The sequence below is a fragment of the Lissotriton vulgaris genome, chromosome 4_1, assembly GCF_964263255.1.
Source record: "Lissotriton vulgaris chromosome 4_1, aLisVul1.2, whole genome shotgun sequence".
NCBI lineage: Eukaryota > Metazoa > Chordata > Amphibia > Caudata > Salamandridae > Lissotriton > Lissotriton vulgaris.
This window is the reverse complement of record NC_141691.1, coordinates 1873656254-1873676097: the sequence shown is the minus strand read 5'-3', so window position 1 is coordinate 1873676097 and position 19844 is coordinate 1873656254. Positions and strand designations below refer to the sequence as shown.

General features: G+C 45.3%; 1 protein-coding gene across 1 annotated transcript in view; it reads left to right on the top strand.

Moving 5' to 3' along the window:
- Nucleotides 1-19844, top strand: part of LOC147724659 (uncharacterized) — a 1014146-nt gene that overhangs the window by 166069 nt on the left and 828233 nt on the right. Inside the window, exon 4 of the mRNA XM_086918077.1 lies at nucleotides 5576-5662. Coding sequence (XP_086774203.1) covers nucleotides 5576-5662 — 87 coding nt within the window. The remainder of the gene's footprint in view (nucleotides 1-5575; nucleotides 5663-19844) is intronic.

The window sequence follows — 19844 nt, the reverse complement described above, 5'->3', positions numbered from 1 at the left end:
ACAGTTTGATGGGTGCATGAGTGGATGACTGGATGGATGGATGACCATGAGTACGTCAATCTTGTAGAGGTTACATCACCAAATGTACTGGCTGCGGCTGCAGGCAACAGTAGTGATGTGAAAGAAGCCAGAAAAGAACAGACCGCAAATGTTACTAAAGTAGTCAGTATCACAAGAATTACCAACATTATGTATGTTTATATTTGTCCTATCACATTTGCACTTGGATGGGAGTAAGGGTTTGCCAGTGGGAGGAAGAGCCTGGGAGGCCAGGCCTCAAGGGGATGGGCAGCGGTGAGAGAGAAAGGCAGAGCTGAGAGCTGGAAGGGGGCGGGGGAGAATGGTTGTTGGTGAGGGAGGAATGGCGAGTCACCGTCACCAGCCTCATGGTAGAGGTACCATGGCTGATGATGACTAGCTCATTCGCAGTGGGGAGGAGAGAGGATTAAGCGAGGCCAGGGCTTCTTAAGCATACCTGAACATGTGGGACATTCACAAGAAGTGCAGAGTGACCAGAGAGGGCAGGAGAAAGAAGATTTGTGAAGGGCAGTTCACCAGAGCCTTTAGGCTTCGGGTCCCCGAGAGCGGGATCACTGGGAGGAAAAGGAACAAGTTATAAAAAGAGCGAACGCTCACCTTATGGTTAGCAAGGAGGGATTACCTAAGATTCCATAGACGGGAGATGGAGTTGTCAGTGGACGCCAAGATTTAACAAGCCCGGCAGGGAGTGGTGCGTGTGCGCGCACGCTCGTGTTGATGTCTGCAAGGAAGAAACAAACAAAGGATGAGTGCGTGCGCAGGACGCAGTCTGTACTTTTCGAAGCTCATACTCATACTTGTGGCGCGCCCCTGCTCGCTCCCGCAGGGTGTATGCCGCTACAAGCGCGAGTATGTGCTTCGAAAAAGAGCTGAACGACGGCGAAAGGTCTCCTATGCAGCGCATGCGCGCTGCGTAGGCGAGACCTAAAAAGGGAGTCCACCGGTGTAGGTGAGTCGGGCAGCGCCTTTCTTATTTCAGAGTGGTGTACTGTAAGAGACGCGAGCATTACTTTGCATGCTAGTCAGGGAACGCCAACTCCATAGCATTCCAAGGTCCATGTGTGCTGTCCCCGCAGTCCAGAATCTGCAGGGTAGGCAAGCCATGCAGCGGCTTTCTTATTTTAGATAAGCTGCAGCCTCCCCTGCCTATCCACCGCCCGGCACAGCACCCTCCGCGCCTGCAGAATGTAAACAAGTGTGGCCCAGTCTCTGTACTCCAGCTGTTTATAGAATGGTGATGTTCAGACTGAAATGTGTGAATGGCGCTGCATATAACGTAAAGAGAGTGATTGTTTAATCTTTTTCGCTATTTATTTGAATCAGGCAGTTCAGTGTTACATGAAAACATTCCTCTTACAGTTCAAATACGAGCAACATCCAGTTTACACAGAGTCACGCACTGATTCAGTCTCCTGCTGCGCATGTGTCAAACCAGAGCGAGCACCGTCTTGCCGGAGATCTGTACTGGTAGAATTGCTTCATGCATGTAATGTCATTAACATTTCACATGCAACTCGTTGTATTATTACTTGATTGTCGGCTTCACCCAAACCCCGGTCATAAAACTTTAGACCTTGTAGTGTAGCGTCACTATTAGCGTGATTTCCTATTGATGATTGCAGTATTCCAACCTCCAAATACCCGCTTTTGCATCATATCGAGGGGTGTATCATGGTAAGCCAAGGGTCTGTTTTTACCGTAAGTTAGTGCATTAAGTTTAAACAAAACAAGTCGGTAACAGCAGAGATTGCATCTCCTTGTTTCCAACTTCTTCTATCTAAAGATCATACATCAATTAAGTTAGAGAAAATTCGAGTTATATTTTTTAACTTGTCGACCGCGCACAAAACATGCAGGCCATCATCATAATGTCTTCTAAAGCTGGTGTCAACTCTGTAGCTCAGTGCTGAATGGCTAACACTTGTTCTGGCATTGTTTCCTTACTTGTCAGCAAAGAGCTTAAATACAATGGTAGCAGGTTCAGGCACCCCTCTGTTAAAGGAGAGTGGCAGGGATCTACAACAGCAGATTAATAGATGGACAGAATGAACTGCTTAATGCCTTTCCTTAATGATGCAATACCTGAAGGTTTAATGTGCGGCTGACGTTGGTACTAAACAGAGCAGTCATGGACCCCTCTCATCGACTGCTTTACATAAGCACCGGTTTCATTGCACAAGGAAACATTCTTTTTTGTCAGCTTACCCTGAACCCAACTATCGGATCTCCTGTGCCGTGCCCAAATCCATCTCACCCCTCTCACTTGCCTGCCCCCACCATCCCTCTGAGGTCGAGACTAGGTTCCAAGGAAAGCAAATGGTTGATGTCCAAGTTCCTGGAGTTATCTTTGCCAGAAAAGAGCGTCGACGTTTCGACCCTGTTTGCGCCCCAGTTGGTGGTCGCGGCGGGTCTTTATCAAGACAAGGGGGGTGGGGGAAGGGGATGGTCAAGTGGTGATTATATCCAAAGAGTAGCCCGTTGGTCAACCCTCGATGTGGTGTTAGTCCACAGAGAAATTCAGCGGTCCCGATATGAACGCCAAACCGAGCTGTCCGTACGTCTACGGACAGCTCGGTTTGGCGCAAACAGGGTCGAAACGTCGACGCTCTTTTCTGGCCAAGATAACTCCAGGAACTTGGACATCAACCAAGTGGAACATTTATGTTTATAATACTGGCCTCATAACGACAAAGAACATTTCGTTTTGTCCTGCCCCTTCTTCCCCCTTGTGATTTTACTGTATTATTCTGTATATAAGTGTCACTATATGCTTTGCACTAGTCACTTTAATCACCACAGTCACTACTCACGAATTTGAAATACCTATCATGAATTTAGTGGAATGAAGTAATTTGTTTTTTAATATATAAAAACTTTGCTTCAGAGAGGTTTGTTTGTTTTTGAGCTGTTTCAGCCTTACTCAAAGCAATTTTGTTATCACCCAACAGAACCAATTGTTTGTTAATCACATATACCCAGGTTCTGAGGGACACAGGGTTACCCCTTTTTTTGTTAAAACCATCACCAATACTAGCACCACCAATACCACCACCACCAAAACCAATACCACCAATACCACCACCTCAGCCCCTCTCGCTCACTAGTACTAGCAGGGGCACCATACGAGGCCTGAGCTGCAGCTGAGACCATCCCGCCCTCCCTCCCTCCATGCATGCCATAAAGCAAAGCCCACCCTGCATCAGCAGGTGAAGCCAGGGCCCTACTACAGCTTGATGGTTTTTTATTAGGCCAAACATAGCAATGATCTTAACCAATGCCACACTGCACTCTAAAATAACAGAAAGGGCAGGAAATAGCCCCCCTCCCACTCTTCCTCGTGAGCCGCAACAGTGTAATCACAGAGCGAAAGGTGTTGGAGCGCTTTGTTAGTGTTTATAGCTCTCACTTCACACTTTGCATCTGTGTAATTTACAAAACTTACACATCTTCTTGACTGTAATATTTTTCACTACTTCGAAGACGTCGCAGGCCTGTTTCTTCCTCTGATATTTACAATCTAACAAGAGGTCGAGAAGGCCCTTTATTGCAATGCAATAGGTCTCGTGTTTGCGAGAGTTTAAGCTAGTAGTATTGTAAATAACAATGCCTTTTATTTATGTTTTAAAACCAAAAACATAAATAAAAGGCTTTGTCATTTGCAATGCCAATAGCTCAAACGTGTGTGAATGCGAGACCTATTGCATTGCATATGCTAGTTTTTATCTATCTTCAAGTCAGGAAACTCCTGAAAGTAGAGCTGTTTTTTAACACAACCTTCAATTAGTAAGCAACCCCAACTGGGCAGATCCAGGATCAGTTCTAGCATCTAACTCTAACCTGGACTTGCTGTCATTTTCGCATGTGATTTCCCTAACATTAGGACATAGCTAAAGTGCTTAGTGGCACTGTATAAAACTCATAAATATATAAATAGTTTGTTTTGGTTTTACTGGCTTTTACAGTCATTAGTCTAAATCTCGCCCCCATGTTGTATGATGCTATGCATGGTTCCTGGGTTTGAGTCAGTGAGTAAATTCCATATTTTCCCCTCTTCAGGAGTCCCCCATAGTCTTCTCACATGTTCACATTCACCCTTGGATTCCCTTCCCTGTTTGCTCTGTACTTTCCCTGTGCTGGCACAAGTCAGTAGAGCAGTTACCTTGCCAATATTTACCCACATGCTGCAAGAGTATTTATTTGATCCTTCTTTAGCTGCTCTGTCAATATAGCTTTTGCATATTTACATAATTACTTTACTGACACCTGGGCAATATACGCCTGCCTTTTCAGGCATTCATGGCCTAAACGTCTCTATATTGCTGCCTCATACTTCTACAATATCAACAGCCCTGCATTTTCCCAGCTGAATTCCATGGATTCTAATGATGTTCCTCCATAGGGGTGTAAAACAGAGCCCTGCATCTCATGTGAAGCACGGGGTACCTCACGTTCCAGGTCCTGGGTCCCCCCTCAGCCACCTATCATCTTCTCTCTGAAAGTCTGTCTGCAACCCCTCAGGTTTAATTATGCCCCTTCTTCTCCTTTATATTAAGATCCTCTCGGGACTGACTGGGAAGGCTCACTGTCTCTCTCTCACATCCTTTGTATCTGCTCCCATTGTTTCTTCTACCAAGGCTTTAGCACACTGACCACAACTAGCAATCCAGGCAGGTTTCCAAAATAAAGCACTGGCTCTACTGAGTCTTCTTGTTAATCTGGTGCAGGCAGGTGGCATCTATCTCTTGCCAGAAATCCATCTGCGTGGTCTCCTGTTACTCTTGGCGGTGTCTTGCCTACTATCCACCACTATTTCATGTTTCCTGAGCACCACTCTCTAACTGAAGTGTTCCCTCTTGGGGCAGGTTTCACCCAAAGTTTTCAGACCTTCAAGTACGTCTGGGATTTTACAAGCCACTCCAATTATGTGAGTTTTATTTGTCATTGACTCCCCTCTATATGCCCAGCCCTTTGTATTAAATGCTGGACCAGAAAATTAAAACTTTTCAACTCATTCCTTCTACCTGCATTGTTGAAGACATCTCAGCTAGATATATTTATGAGTTTAGCTCAGTTTGGTGGGTTGGCTCCTATAAACATAGAACAACACCGTTCCATCTTCTGCACAGGCTACGAATGAAGTTCAGATCAAAACCAGCTACTTATATTGAGACACCTCCAATGCTGGAGGGCATTGTAAACGAGATCTTCATGGTCAACAAGGACCGTGGAACATACTGTTCTTGGTGGTGGACAATGGATTGTCCCTTCTATAAACCCTAAGAGTCACAGTATGTGTGATCAAAACAATCAGCCATGACCATTGGTTCTGCACTTTCAAGACCCCTAAAAATGTGATATCTTTATTTTGGCTTCTTGACAGACATGTTGCCTTGATTTGTGAATTTTCATACCCATTTGCACTTTATTTTGATTTCATTCATAACGTCGGTGGATGACAAAATATGAACATGAAGAAATCATATATACAGGTATAAGGAATAGTTAGTGAAATTGAATCACAATTTCTATGTTTCAGATCAACTGGAAAAAGCTCAACCGTCTTCTTGAAGGAGGTGCCAATGTAAATGCGACTGATCGATATGGGCAAACAATACTACATGAGGTAATACATATGGTTTGGGGACACAAGTGTTCTGCTCTATCCTGCACTGAATCTTTGCTAATATTTATCCATTTATGCATGTATGTAAAGGTATTTGTAAAGTACAAGCACAGCTTGCAAGCCACAGAGCTCTGAGTAAGGATGAAGGTTGTTACGGAGGAGCAAACACCCTCTGTTAAACCTATCAGCCTTAGGGTGGCCTTCACCCAAACGTTTTGACTTCTCCCCTCCTATTTTTGCTGATCTCTTTTTTTTTTTTGTTGGCCTTTGGACTCTGCACTTTACGTTTTCTAACCAGTGCTAGAGCGCTTGTGCTGAACTCTGAACTTTACCTCTTCTAACCAGTGCTAAAGAGCTTGTGCTTTTCATTTAGACATGGCAGAATTGGCTTACACCGAAATGGCATGTTTGATTTACTTGTAAGTCCCTAGTAAAGTGGTACTACATGACCTGAAGGCCTATACATTAAATGTTACTAGCGGGCCTGTTGCATATATTGCACCATCCACTTAAGTAGCCCTTGCCAACATGTCTCAGGCCTGCAATTGTAACCTGTGCATGCATTTTTAAACTGCCATTTCGACCTGGCAAAAGAAACTTTTTGCAAGACCTAAACCATTCTTTTTTAACACATATAAGTCACTTCTAGGGTAGATCCTGCACAGCCCAGACGGCAGGGTGCAGTCTACTTAAAAAGTGGGAAATGTGCTTTTAGGTTTTGCATGTCTTGGTGGCCGACCTCTCCCATAGGATAATATTGGGTTACCTTATTGAAATCGATGACTTCCCCATATGGGCAGAGGAGCGCCAACCTGTCCCCGCTGCAGGTACATCAAAAGTGAAAAATAAAATGGTAATAAACTAAATGTATTCCCATTTATTTTTTCCTCTGCCAGCCCGAGCTGTGAGGGTGGGGCCATTGCTGCAGATTACCAGCATGGAGTACTGGTGACAGGAGTTTAAATTGCACAAACCTCTCCAACCCGAACTGTCTTAGACAACTGGGTGGAGAACGGGTTAATTACATTTTATTCAAGTTGGCTGTGGCAAGTCTTTGACTCACTAAAACTCACAATGCCTTCAGTCTCACCTCCAGAAACCTCTGTTGTGGCTTATTATGAACACTGTTAATAACCAACCATGATTGAGAGCTTTGGCACTAAGCCTAAAATCATTTCTGGTGTCTCTCAGTTTTAGTTTGCTCACCCCATCACTTAATATTGTTACCTGTTGCCACTGCCTATAACATTTAATAGATGATAACTTTCAATTGGGAGCAGGTAGACAGATCAAGTTTGGCATCTTAAGTCATGTAATTAAAAGCCCTCTTCAGAGTTCAACTGTTTCATTGTTCCTCAATGCCCTGCATTGAATGCTAACTAGGAAGTGCACTCTGCCCTTCTTGCACGTCTGCCATTTAGGAAAATTAGCCTCCCCATGCCTTTGTGCATATGTAAAAAACATAGCATTGAAGTAAATTCTAATATTGTTGTTTTATCAAGGCACTTATTAAAACTCTAGGAGTGCATCACAAACCTGTTCCTAGAGTCAAAATGTGTCTGAGCAGCGGCGGTAGCACAGGGTCGCTCTGCGCAGTCTGCCAGGACCAGAGATAAGGCTTCCCCACGTAACATCAGCCGGGAGACCTTTTAATCGCTTTTTGGCCGCCAAAATCCTACATATTGGAGTCATCATGCTCCCTGAATGAGTTTGCAATGATTTCGTAAATCGGGAAATTGTGAAATGCTGGTGGGGCTGTCTAAGGGTTAGTTGGCTGGCCTCCTGACCAGAATCTCAGGGACAAAAGGCTTAAATCACCTTGAACCCTGCACCTGGACTCTATCCTACCCTCCGAGGTGGTGTCACCCCAGACCTGGACCCTTGGAAGTGGACTTGATGGTGCTCTGCCTGCCCAACTGTGATCCCAGCAAAACTGACCCAGCAGCAACGCATCACCTCCCGAAACTCTGCATCCGATCAGAAGCGTGATGCATTGCCTCACAGAAACTCCATTTCGGAACCACTGTGTGACTCATCTCTGTTGCTGGAAATTTGCATCACAGCTTTTTTGGAACCGCTGCTGCATGTTCTTACCTCAACACAGCTCTCTGCATTGCAAGTCTCTCATTGACGGCATCCTGAACAACAATGCCAGACTAGCATTGCAGGACTTGCAACTTCTTTGAAACCAGCCAGTGTGACACATCTTCCCAACAGGACCCTGCATCACCTTAGCTACATCCTCGACGAGTGATCTCGCAATTCTCAGCGAACAGGATTTTAGGTACTCTTGGTAATTGGGCAAAAATGGCTGCCTGTAGCGAGCTCGCGCGCCATCGCGGTTGGCCGAACTTGTGACTTTGTCCTGGTCTGGCATGACAAGATAAGCATAGTTGGCGCTTTGTCCTTCTTGGTGCTATATTCACTTAAATCTTTAAAATTGCAAATCTCTGGTTCTACTTAATGGATTTTTGTCATTTTGGTCTTAAATTATTTATTACATTTTACTCTATTTTTATAAATTGGTGTGGGATTTTTCTTGTGTTGTGTTTCACTGTTTGAAGTGCTGCAATGCTTTGCACATTGCCTCTAAGTTAAGCCTGACTACTTTTGTACCAAGCTACCAGAGGGTTAAGCACAGGTTACTTTGGGGTTTTCTTGTGACTTCACCCTTACAAGGATTCTGGTTGCTGTTCAAGTAGGGTTCCACTCTTTCCACAACCAGTAACCCAATTACTAACATTGGTTTTCAGCAGTGAGAATTTGGACTTGTGTTTGTGCAGTGCCATACACTCATTTTGTGTTACACTGAAAATCCCATATAAGTAATAGGCAACCAATTCTAGCTTTTTTAAATTCACATACTTTTCTGATTGGCTGTTTCCCTTTTTCTAAATATAAGTTCCCTACCTCTTTGCCTTATGGCGTGGAGATGGAGATGCACAATGTGCACATCCTCAGCAGGGCTGAGCTGCTGAAACTTAAACATGAAAGGGGGCTGCATGCAGGAAAGAAGGCCATAAATCTGGACTTTCAGAAAGCCCTCTTTTGCCTATGAGTAGGTCACAAGGATGCAATACAATCCTAAGGAGTATGAGGAGGAGGATCTTAATAAGTATGAGCCTGATGAGGAGGGACTTGATTTAGGAGTAGACGAGAATGTGGCTACAAGCCCTGAGCGAGCGCTCCCAAAGGAGGGAGACCACCTATCCACTGCAAGAGAGTGCCGGGTGAGGGCAGGAAGCAGTTTGTTTTTAAGGAACTTGTCCCTAGTGGACCTGGTAGACAGGAAGACAGGAAGGGAGTTCCGGTTACAAATGGCCAAACTTAAAATATAGGAGGAGAAGCTGGTTGTGGAAAATAAATGTTGGTTCATAAGACAAGACTGTGAGAGCCAAGCAAACTGAGTTGTTCACCAATGGTGGCAGCATTACCCCAGTGCCAACTGTAGAAAAGAAGGTACTTATCCCAAAAGATCTACTTCCTAACTTTGTTGTGATGGATGACCTATATGACAGGTTTGAGGCCTATGAGGTTGCCTTACAGATGAACCGAGTCCCAGAGGAGGATGAGTGGCCTGTCTTTGGAAGAATACTCCCAACAAAGGGATGCCCTGTTAGTTCTGGGGAAAGGGAACATGATGAAATATCACATCATAAAGGGAGTCCTAACCAGGAAGTATGGGCTGACCCTGGAAAAGTATAGGCAGAAGTTTAGGACAGCCAGAAGCTGCCTCAGCAGTCGTGTGTGGATTGTGTGGATTGTGTGGATCATTTTTGCCAAGCACTGTATGGTTGGGTGAAGGCAGTGAAGTGAAGGATTACCAGCGACTGTGTAACCTGATTGCTAGTGAGCGCATGTTCAGTCTTTATTTGACAGATCTGCATTAAGACCTTGTGGATTTTAAGCTCCCTGGTCCCAGGGAGCCTGATAGGGAGGTGGCTTGCTAGATCAGCATCAGGGTCCATTAGAAGGTATCGGGGGGGGCAAAATGGTGGTCAGGGTATCCACCAGAAGAAGTAGAAGGGAGCCAAAACAATAAGGAGTTCTATCAAGTCCCCCCAAATAGTTCACAGGGGATTGGGAACCATTCCCAATCTGGCCACCAGAAAAAAGGCTTCACTTCACGGATAATACTGGTAAGTTTGACCCTACGAGTGCTACTAATATGAGCACATCAAGGGAGATGCCAAGTGTTCTAAGAGTGCCCAATCCCGGAGATTGACCAGTGTAGCACTTGGGGAGGAGATGGTCCCAATCAGTATGGGGGGGCAGCTGAGGTTACCTTAGTATCCCTGGGTTTCAGAGAGATGGTGCCTAAGGCCCACATGACTGCCAATACTTCCAAGTATAGGCAGTGGGTCACCATCAATGGGCAGAAGGTGGAGGCTCTGAGAGACACATTAGCCAGTAAGACTACTCTCAGTCTTATTTGGTGCCCTCAGAGCAGGTGAAGCTTGATACATTCTACCAAGCTGTGGTAGCAGACAACTGTGAGAGCCACTACCTGGTGGTTCTGGTCCCCTTTGATTTGGGGGGTGGGGGAGTCTCAGGTTCTCTTAAGGTAGCTGTGAGCCATGACATGCTGGTGGATTGTTTGCTAGGGAATGACTTAGAGCACCCTGGCTAGAAGGAAGTTGAGCTCAAGTTGCACCTGGAAATGTTGGGGTTGCCTGAGTGGGTCTTTGTGACCACTTGGTCCATGGCTACTCAGAAAGAAAGTGAAGAGAGCCTGGAAGAATGGCTCATGCAGCTGCAAAGAAGGGGAATGACAGGGGTGTGGGAAATCATCCCCTGAAGCTCTCGCAGTACCGGTGGATGGGGCCTGGAGGATACAGCCCTGGGTCCGACTGGAGAGGTCATTGCCTTTCTAGGAGACCTGCCTGAGCTTGCTGGATGGCAAGTTAAGGGTGGGCGCTCCAGGTAGAAGTTCTGCAAGGTGCAGAGAGAGTGCTGAAACCTAGAGGGGCTGAGGAGGCAGTCTGAAGCCCAGGCAAGTGGTGATACCTCTGGATGTCACCTTATTTACTGTGAAGCAACTCCTTCACAGTGATCTTAAGGTGCCTGGGCATGGGACACCATGTCTGCTGGTGTCCCACAGTGTTACAGGGCCTTATTACTGGCTTTGGCTCATAAGATACCCCGGGTAGGACATATGATGCAGGAGAAGAGCTTTTACAGACTTGTCACCCACTTCTATTGGCTCTGGATGAAGATAGCCTCAGATGCTTTGTGTTCGACATGTCGCACTTATCAGGCCAGTGGGAAGGCAGTGAAGGAGCTTGAGACTCCGCTGTCTCCCATGCCTGTCATTCACACCCCGTTTGAGATGGTGGGCATCAACACTGTTGGGTCCCAGGACCCCAAAACTGCCCTGGGCAGCCGGATTATGCTGGCTTTGGTGGACCATGAACAAGGGGTGCTCCCTTTTCCTGTGTAATTAATGGAATATTTTAATTTTTATTAAAAAATATATTGAAATAATGGTGTTTTTTAGAAGATGCATAGATATGCACCTCTAATTTTAACAAAACAAACAATAAATTGTTCTATATTTTTCTTTTTTGGAAAATATACTAATACTTCTTCTATATTTGAAGACGAACCAGCACTAACCCACTAATAAATAACGTTCATCAATGGGTGAACACAAAGCAATTCTTTTCAAATATAATCAATAACCACAACAGAAAAGACAATTCATTTAGTTAAAAAGGAAGGTCTATTTTTATCCTTTAATACTTATATGACTAGTCCATAAAACAGATTATGGTACAAAAGGGGGTGGTGATGGACGGAGCATCTGAATCAATCAAACACTCACAACCAGGCAAAAGATCTGGGTTTAATCCATCACCGTTCTTTAGCCCACTCTGCCATCCCAGTTCAGACATGGCTATATGCAAATCAGTCTGACCCTGTGCCTCATGGGAACAGTCCAGCCCGAACTGCCAAGCCATGTCTTCCCTGGACCGGAAACAAGCTTCCGAGGACCAGTTTCTGGCATTCCAGCCGTCTTCAGCCCGGCTTGCTTGAATCCAGTAGCAAAGTGAGCAAGGGACTCACGTCTGAGCATACCCTGCCACACTTATGGTGGCCAAAAGCGGTAAAAAAGGGGTGGTGATGGACGGAGCATCTGAATCAATCAAACACTCACACCCAGTCAAAAAATCTGGGTTTAATCCATCACCGTCCTTTAGCCCACTCTGCCACCCCAGTTCAGACATGGCTATATGCAAATCAGTCTGACCCTGTGCCTCATGGGAACAGTCCAGCCCGAAATGCCAAGCCATGTCTTCCCTGGACCGGAAACAAGCTTCCGAGGACCAGTTTCTGGCATTCCAGCCGTCTTCAGCCCGGCTTGCTTGAATCCAGTGGGAAAGTGAGCAAGGGACTCACGTCTGAGCATACCCTGCCACACTTATGGTGGCCAAAAGCGGTACAAAAGGGAGTGGTGATGGACGGAACATCTGAATCAATCAAACACTCACACCCAGTCAAAAGATCTGGGTTTAATCCATCACCGTTCTTTAGCCCAGATTATATCACAAGATTGTACGGCAAGAATCACAGTTCATTTTTATCAAACCACAATATAAACAACAATTTTTGCAGTTAAAAGATTAAGATTCTACACATAATGAAACAAAGTTATTGCATAGCGATAACACAATGCACATCTAATCTAAAGCTTCATTGGTACAAATCCTATAATTTATGAACGATACAATGAACATTTATTTAAAAACAAAATATACAGAAAACAGTGAGCTCCGGCGGAACTGGTTGACTCAAGAAAGTGTCAATGCGGCGTTTCGGTGAAACAGACAATATTCATCACCTTCTTCTGGACAGTTTCTATTAGAAATTATTATTTCACTAGAATATCAATGCAGTAAGTCATCCAAATGGTAAACCTTAGATGCAGTATTTGTCTTTAGGAATCTTTTAAATTGACCCAATATCTGATTGATTTGCAATATGGCATGTAGAGTGCCTGGGATAAATCCACTCTTAGGGCGTGTCATTTGCCCTTAATCAAAAACTGATGAGTCTGTCCCCTCTGGTTGCATGGAACCCCATCTAACGTTGCCAAAATTGTCAAAATGGGGAGAATTAAAATCGTAATTCTCGTCACTTCCCACCGGGTGCATAAATATTGCCGGATGTCAAGGGGATTAATCAATAGTCAGTTTTTGGTTATCCGTCTGTTTGGAAACTCACCAGGGGGTACGATTTGAAGTTATGTACACATGACATTGACACTGGTGACAGTTCGCCTAACAAGAACTAAATCTGCAGACTGTCAGACAAGATGAGGGCCAGTATCAAGGAGGAAGTCTCCAAGATGATGGAGTTGGGAGTGATTGGACACTCCAGTGGTCCTTGGTCTATCCCACTGGAGCTGGTCCCCAAAGACACCCTACCGGGGTCCACCCCAGAGCTTCAGTTCTGCATGGACTTCAGGGTACTCAAGTCGGTCATGGAGAATGATGCTCACCCCATCCCCCAAGCTGATGTGCTCATTGATTGGTTTGGGGCTGCCCAGTTCTGCAGCACATTTGACATCTTGTCTGGGTACTGGCAGATCGAGCCAACTGAGGTAGCAAAAGAGAGATTTGCCCTTTCCACTCCAGAGGGACACTTCCAGTCTAAAGTAATGCCCTTTGGGCTCAAGAACACCCCTGCCACTTTCCTGCAGTTGATGATTTCAGCTCCCAACCGGGATAGAGGCCTTCAGTACTGCCTACCTGAATGATATAGCTATCTTCAGTAGTAGCTGGAATGACACCTTTTCCACTTCCAGGAAGTGCTTCAGGCTCTGCAGCAGGAAGGCCTGACTATCAAGGCCAGTAAGTGCAAAATAGAGATGGAGTTTGTGGTGTACTTGGAATACCTGGTGGGCGGTGGTAAAATGCAACCCCTACAGGCAAAGATAGAAACCATCATGGCCTGAGAGCCCCCAAAACACAACTAAAAGAGAGGGCCTTCCTGGGCCTCACTGGATATTACCAGAGGTTTTTCAATGGGTATGGCAGCATTGTAGCCCCCTTGACTGAGCTGACTTTGAAGAAGCAGGCAAATAAGTTTATCAGGATGTAGGCCTGGAAGAAAGTTTTTAACTCCCACAACCAGGCCATATGTACAGTGTTGGAAGTGGGGGTCCTTATTGCATATCACCGCCACCAAATGCTGGAGGCAGGAGTCCCCGACCCCTCGCTTCAACGTTAGGCTAAGTAAGGACACCGTATGAGATAGCCCTGCTCACCCCCTTAGTAGCTTGGCATGAGCAGCCAGGCTTATCTCCAAGGCACAAGTGTACAGTATGTGCAACCACTCTCACAGTAACCCAATGATGTCACCACAAATAGACTCCACACAAGTTTTTATAAAATGAGTATAGCTTTATATAAGATGTTATACGATATGACCACACAATACAAAATCAACATAGAAGAATGGGTAGTATTCTTTCTGGTGGGTTGGTAGGTTCTAATCCCAACCACCACTTCTAACCAACAGTTAAGCTCTCTTCTAACAGTTTCCAAAAGGTTAGGCCAGTCGTATTGCTAGAATCACACATGTTGCAAAATGAAACAAATACAGCAATGCGTACCGATATTCTCTTGTACTATGCAACAGAGAAACAATGCCGTACGTAGCGCCACGGTCATGTACGTTGCCCTCAGCACTGAGGATTCTTTACTTCCAATTCGGTCCACACCCTACCCAGGCACTCCTCACCAGCGCCTCAGGTTGCACCTCGACACACATCCTGCCCGTCAGGGACTCACCTCTTCTCTGGTGCTCACGATGACCTGGCGTTCTTCACCAACGCCCTGCTTGCACCTCGACACGCACCTTGCACGTCTGAGTTTCTCCTCTTCTCCCGTTGCACACGATGTCCAGGTACTCTTCACCAACGCCCTGGCTGCACCACAACATGCACTCCGCATGTCCAAGCTCACCTCTTCTTCTGGTGCACACGATGACCAGGCGCTCCTCACCAACACCCTGGCTGCACCACAACACGCACGCAGCGTGTCTGAGACTCACTTCTTCTTTCGGTGCACACAATGACCAGGCGCTCCTCACCAACGCCCTGGCCTGCACCAAGACACGCACCCAGCGTGTCCTAGTCTCACCTCATTTCCCATGCACACAACAACCAGACGCTCCTCACCAATGCCTTGGCCTGCACCACAACACGCACCCACACATCTGAGACTCAGCTTAGTCCTGCGTGCCCACGATCACAAGCTGCAAAAGCATGCGCACACTGTGTTGCTTGGGACTTCTCTGGAAACTTTTATGATCCTGTATTTCCAAACAGGGAGCCAGCTCACCTCGGGCCCTTGGGGTTACAAGACAAATCACAGTTTTCTTCAAGCATGGGGACCCAGCGACTCCAAGCACAGTCCCAACAGCCTCTCCCTTGGTTAGAACCACAAACTGCAGACCATCCCCAGACGACAAAGCAACAATAGGTCTTACCACAGCAGTCTCTTCAGTAGCTCCTTCTTTAGTAGAAGTTCCTCTTGACCACAGAATAGGTCCAAGCCTTTTCAGTCTCAATCCATTACTGTTTTCTTCCAACGTTCAGGGGTTTCAGCTTTCATAGTTATACTTCTTATTGACGTTGAAGTTCGCTTGTGCTCAGGGGTCCCGGACCCATCCCTAAATCAGTTCTGGGTGTCTCCCTCCCAGTGTCACCTCTCTCCCTTGATACTAGGGATCTGGATCCTTAGTCACTCAGCAGGAGGTGGGTCAATTGGTTTAAAGCACCAGCCCAAGCCTTTTCACCTCCCGGGCTTCTCTTCCCCCTACTCTCCCATCTCAACCCCTTCCTGGGTCAAGACCTCTGCCAGCTCCTCTCACCCTTCTTATCCAGACAGACAATCGACATTTCAGCAGAGGCACACAGAATTGCTTAGAGCACAAAACGCAGCCACTTTCTAAAAGAGTGGTTTCTGAACACACAGTGGCAAAACCACCTTCACAGAAAGATGTGTTATGACACTGTGAGTTAATACATACTAAACTTTACTACTCCATTATAAACTAACAAGAAACTAGGCTAACAAACACAACACCCAGCCTCCCCCATTTTGTCATATGGGCAGGATGGCCTTTCAGCAGTGAAAACAAAATGGAGTGTTTTTCACTGTCAGAACATAACACACACCTTAGAATATGTCCTGCCTTTTACCTACACTATACCCTGCCCAGGGATTACCCAGGACCTACCACAGGGGTGCCCAATGTGTATAAGAAAGGGTAAGTCAGGCCTGACAAGTGGTTGCACAACATGCTAACATAGCAAACTGAACGCAGGCCCTACACTGTAGGCCTGAGTTCCCTTTTCCGCACACCTTTTCATTAATAACCCTGGCGCACACAGTACACATCACTTGGGACTTTACTAGTAAGGCAAACATGCCAGTCATGGCCAACCAATCACCATTACATTTTACATAGGGAACACATGTACTTTGACACTGATCAGTAGTGGCAAAGTACCTAAAGCATCTAAATTGGCATCTCTATGTCAGGAAAACTGTCTCGGGGGAATGCAAAAGGTTTAGGGAACTGTAGCCAAAAAAGTCTAGTCCTACACCCAGGATGTCGGGTAGTTCTCCCCACTTAGGACTCTGTGCACTTTATCACTGCTAACAGGTGCTAAAGTGTGTGTGCTCTCTCCTTTGGATATAGTAGAAATGGCTAACACTCAATTGGCATATTTAATTTACTTGTAAATCCCTAGTAAAGTGGTGCCACATGTACCCAGGGCTTATATATTAAATGCTACAAGTGGGCCTGCAGCATTTATTGTGCCACCCACTTGCATAGCCCTAGTCAACATGTCTCAGGCCTGCCATTGCACCTTGTATGTGCAGTTTTAATCTGCCATTTCGACATGGCAAAATAAACCTTTTGCTAGGTTGAGAAATTGGGTTACTTGTTGGTGGGGGGTGAAACCCTAATCAAGCAGAATCGACAATCCTTGTCTGGGTAAAACACAAACAAACCCGAGATTAACCTGTGCTCATCTCTCTGTTAGCTTAGCACATAGCAGTCGGACTTAACTTAGAGGCAATGTGTAAAGATGTTATTCAGTACTGCATACAGTAATAACGTAAAAACACAACACAAGAAAAATCTGACTCTAATTTAGGAAGCTAGAGTAACATTTTATAAATAAAGCAAGCTCAATACAACAAATATCCAATCATTAGAAGCAGAGTTATGAATTTTTAAAGATTTAAGTGTAAAGTAGCAACAAAAATCCGGAAGTGCCACTCGAGGCTATCTGGTTGTACCAGACCTGGAAAAAGTCACAAGGTCAGGCCAACTGGTGATGGAGTGTGGGTAGGATACTTCGGGCAGGTTAGTTCCACTGAGAAGTTACCTCCTCAGTCCAATGCCTCGTCCACGGTGAAGCAGCCTGGGTATCATGGATAGTCGTTGCTGTAGCACAAAGATCCTGTTTGCAGTGCGAGCAATCTGGCCAAAGCATACGCTATAGCACCCTCGTCAGCTCTCAATACTGTAGCGAGAAGGGTCAGGCTGACAAAACTTCGCGATTGCAAGCTGTGCGGGTGACAAGCTTTCAGCACCAACTGACCCGTTCGCAGTTGAAAAGAGCCCAATTCAGCTTCTCTGAGGCCACACCAAGGGTCTAGGACCTGAGGGGAACTACTTGGGTGTCAGTGGCTCACTCCAGCTGGATCTAGGTGCTGCGAGCCTGTTTTGTCCTGGTGGCTCCGAACATGAGGGCCAGCAGACTAGCCCTTGGTGTCACAATTGCAGTCCTGGGTTCAGGTGCAGGTCCAACCCCTCTGACTCAGGCAGGAGAGTAGCCGGGCAGCAGGACAGCAATCCAGCAAGGCAGCAGTCCAGCAAGGGTCTAGTCCAGCAGTGCAGCAGTGCAGCAGTCCAGCAGACTGGCAGTCCTTTCAGCAGCACAGCAATCTTTGTTTCGGGCTGAGTCACCACATGTCCAAAAGTGTACTGACAAATTGAGGTCCAGAGTCCAATATTTATACCTGGTGCCCACTTTGAAATTGGAGAAACTTCTAGAGGTTTCCACCCCCTGATGCGTCAGGCATCCCTGTCTTTCCTGTTCAGGCCCTTGCTTGTCTGAGATCACAATAGACTAGTGACATGCCTTTTGTGAGAGGGCTCTGGCAGAGCCTTTGTGATGTGCAATGTGCTAGGTGACAGCTCCTCCCATCGTTAACTCAGAGTTGCCCATCCTGTCAACACCTTTCTTCCCTTTGTCCTACTATCTGGGAACAATACAGAGAGACCAGCTATCAGCTGTGAATAGTCATGTGACCCAGAATCAGGCTTCATGCACCAAATGGTTAGGACAAGAACATGCCAACTTTCTAAAAGTATCATTTTCAGAATCGTGATTAAAAAACCAACTTTACCATTGAAGAGGGATTTTAATTACAATTATTTAGGCACCAATCTTAACCTGTTCACCTGTTCCCAATTGGAAGTTACAGGTTATTAAATGTAATAAGGTAATTCCAATGTTATCCAATGGGAGAGGTAGGCCTTGCAGTAGTGAAAAACAAATTTAAGAGTTTTTCACTACCAGGACATGTGAAACCGAAAGGTACATGTACACATTTCTATACACTGCATCCTGCCCTCTGGGCTGTTCAGGACATACTATAGGGGTGACTTATGAAGCAATGCTCTATTATGCAGAGATGTTCTATTTATATAATTATTGTCATAATTTATTTTACAGGTCAACTGCTCAAAGAGAAATATTTAATTTTACAAAAGGGAGGATTGCATGGTCCTGCCCATTAGTAGCCCTAGATAATTTCAAAACACATTTATTTATTTGATACTTGTAATCAATGAGATTCCACTGCACGTTATTATTTGTGTGATGCTGAAAAGTTTGGAGACAAGTTGTTTACTCATTATAAATGCATATACTCCCAAGAGTTCCTAGAATATTTTACAGAACAGAACACGGTTATAAATGTAAGGTTCAACGTGCGCTAGGAGCATTTTTAGTTATTTTGTGCTCCCCTTCAGGCTCACCAGTGCCTCATGAGTGTTCATGAAGGTGATGGCGGTGGCCGGACTGCAATGTGGGCTTTAGTGCACACATTCACAAAGCACTAATAACTTGATATTCAGGTCTGATGGGAATAGGACTTTTGCAGTCATGTCCTACAGGACTTTTCGGACTGAGACATCCAGCCCACCCACCACCTGGGGAGGGACTGCTTTAGCATCTAAACTAAAGGTGAAGGATCTACAGTTTGAGGTATCCATCAGAAGAATAAGTTACTTACCTTTGGTAACGCTGTTTTGGGTGGAGACTCTATCTAACCACAGATTCCTCACCACCGCATTCTGTGGGATGGCCTTTTTTCCTCTAAAAAGGTCCTAAATTAGAAATTTGCACAGTGATACATTTTTGGGCTTTGTGCAAAAGAGTGCAAACGTTGCCAAGAAAGAAACTGATGCCAGCATGCTAGAGTGGTGCTAATATGCAGCTCCAGCCGTCACTTCTGCTGCAGCTCAGAGTCAACATGGAGATGCATATTCGCACCTACCAGCATGCAGAGGCATGCTGAAACATCTTCCGGATCCAGTTTGACGCCTGCAGGATAGTCTAAATGCAAGGAATATGCAGTTAGATAAAGTATTCACCAGAAAGAGTGTTACTGAAGGTAAGCCATTTGTTCATATTCACGATATGGTTATTCTATCGTTCTGGGGGTGTTATTTATTTCATGGTTTTGCCTCCCATTGCATTTATGTATTCATAAATATATAAGTGCATGTTTCTCTTTATTATTCAATATATACATGGTACAGTGGATATTCATTTAGAGTGTGTTTTAATATGTTAGTATAACGTTATTTCATCTATATACATAAAAACAAATGTACGTCTGTCTGTTTGTCCTTTATGCATTACTACACCATTCATTCGATCGGCATGAAACTTTGGGAAGTTGTTGAGGACACTCTCACGAAGGTTTCTGGCAAAAAAAAAAAAAGAAAAATGTGTTAAATATCGCCCCCCCTCGGCTCCCCGGGGCCCTCATAATCTTTCAATACTGAACGTCTGAACGTTTACAGTTTCCGGTGCGACTCGCTTTTGCAATGACCATCAACAAAGCACAAGGACAATCGCTGC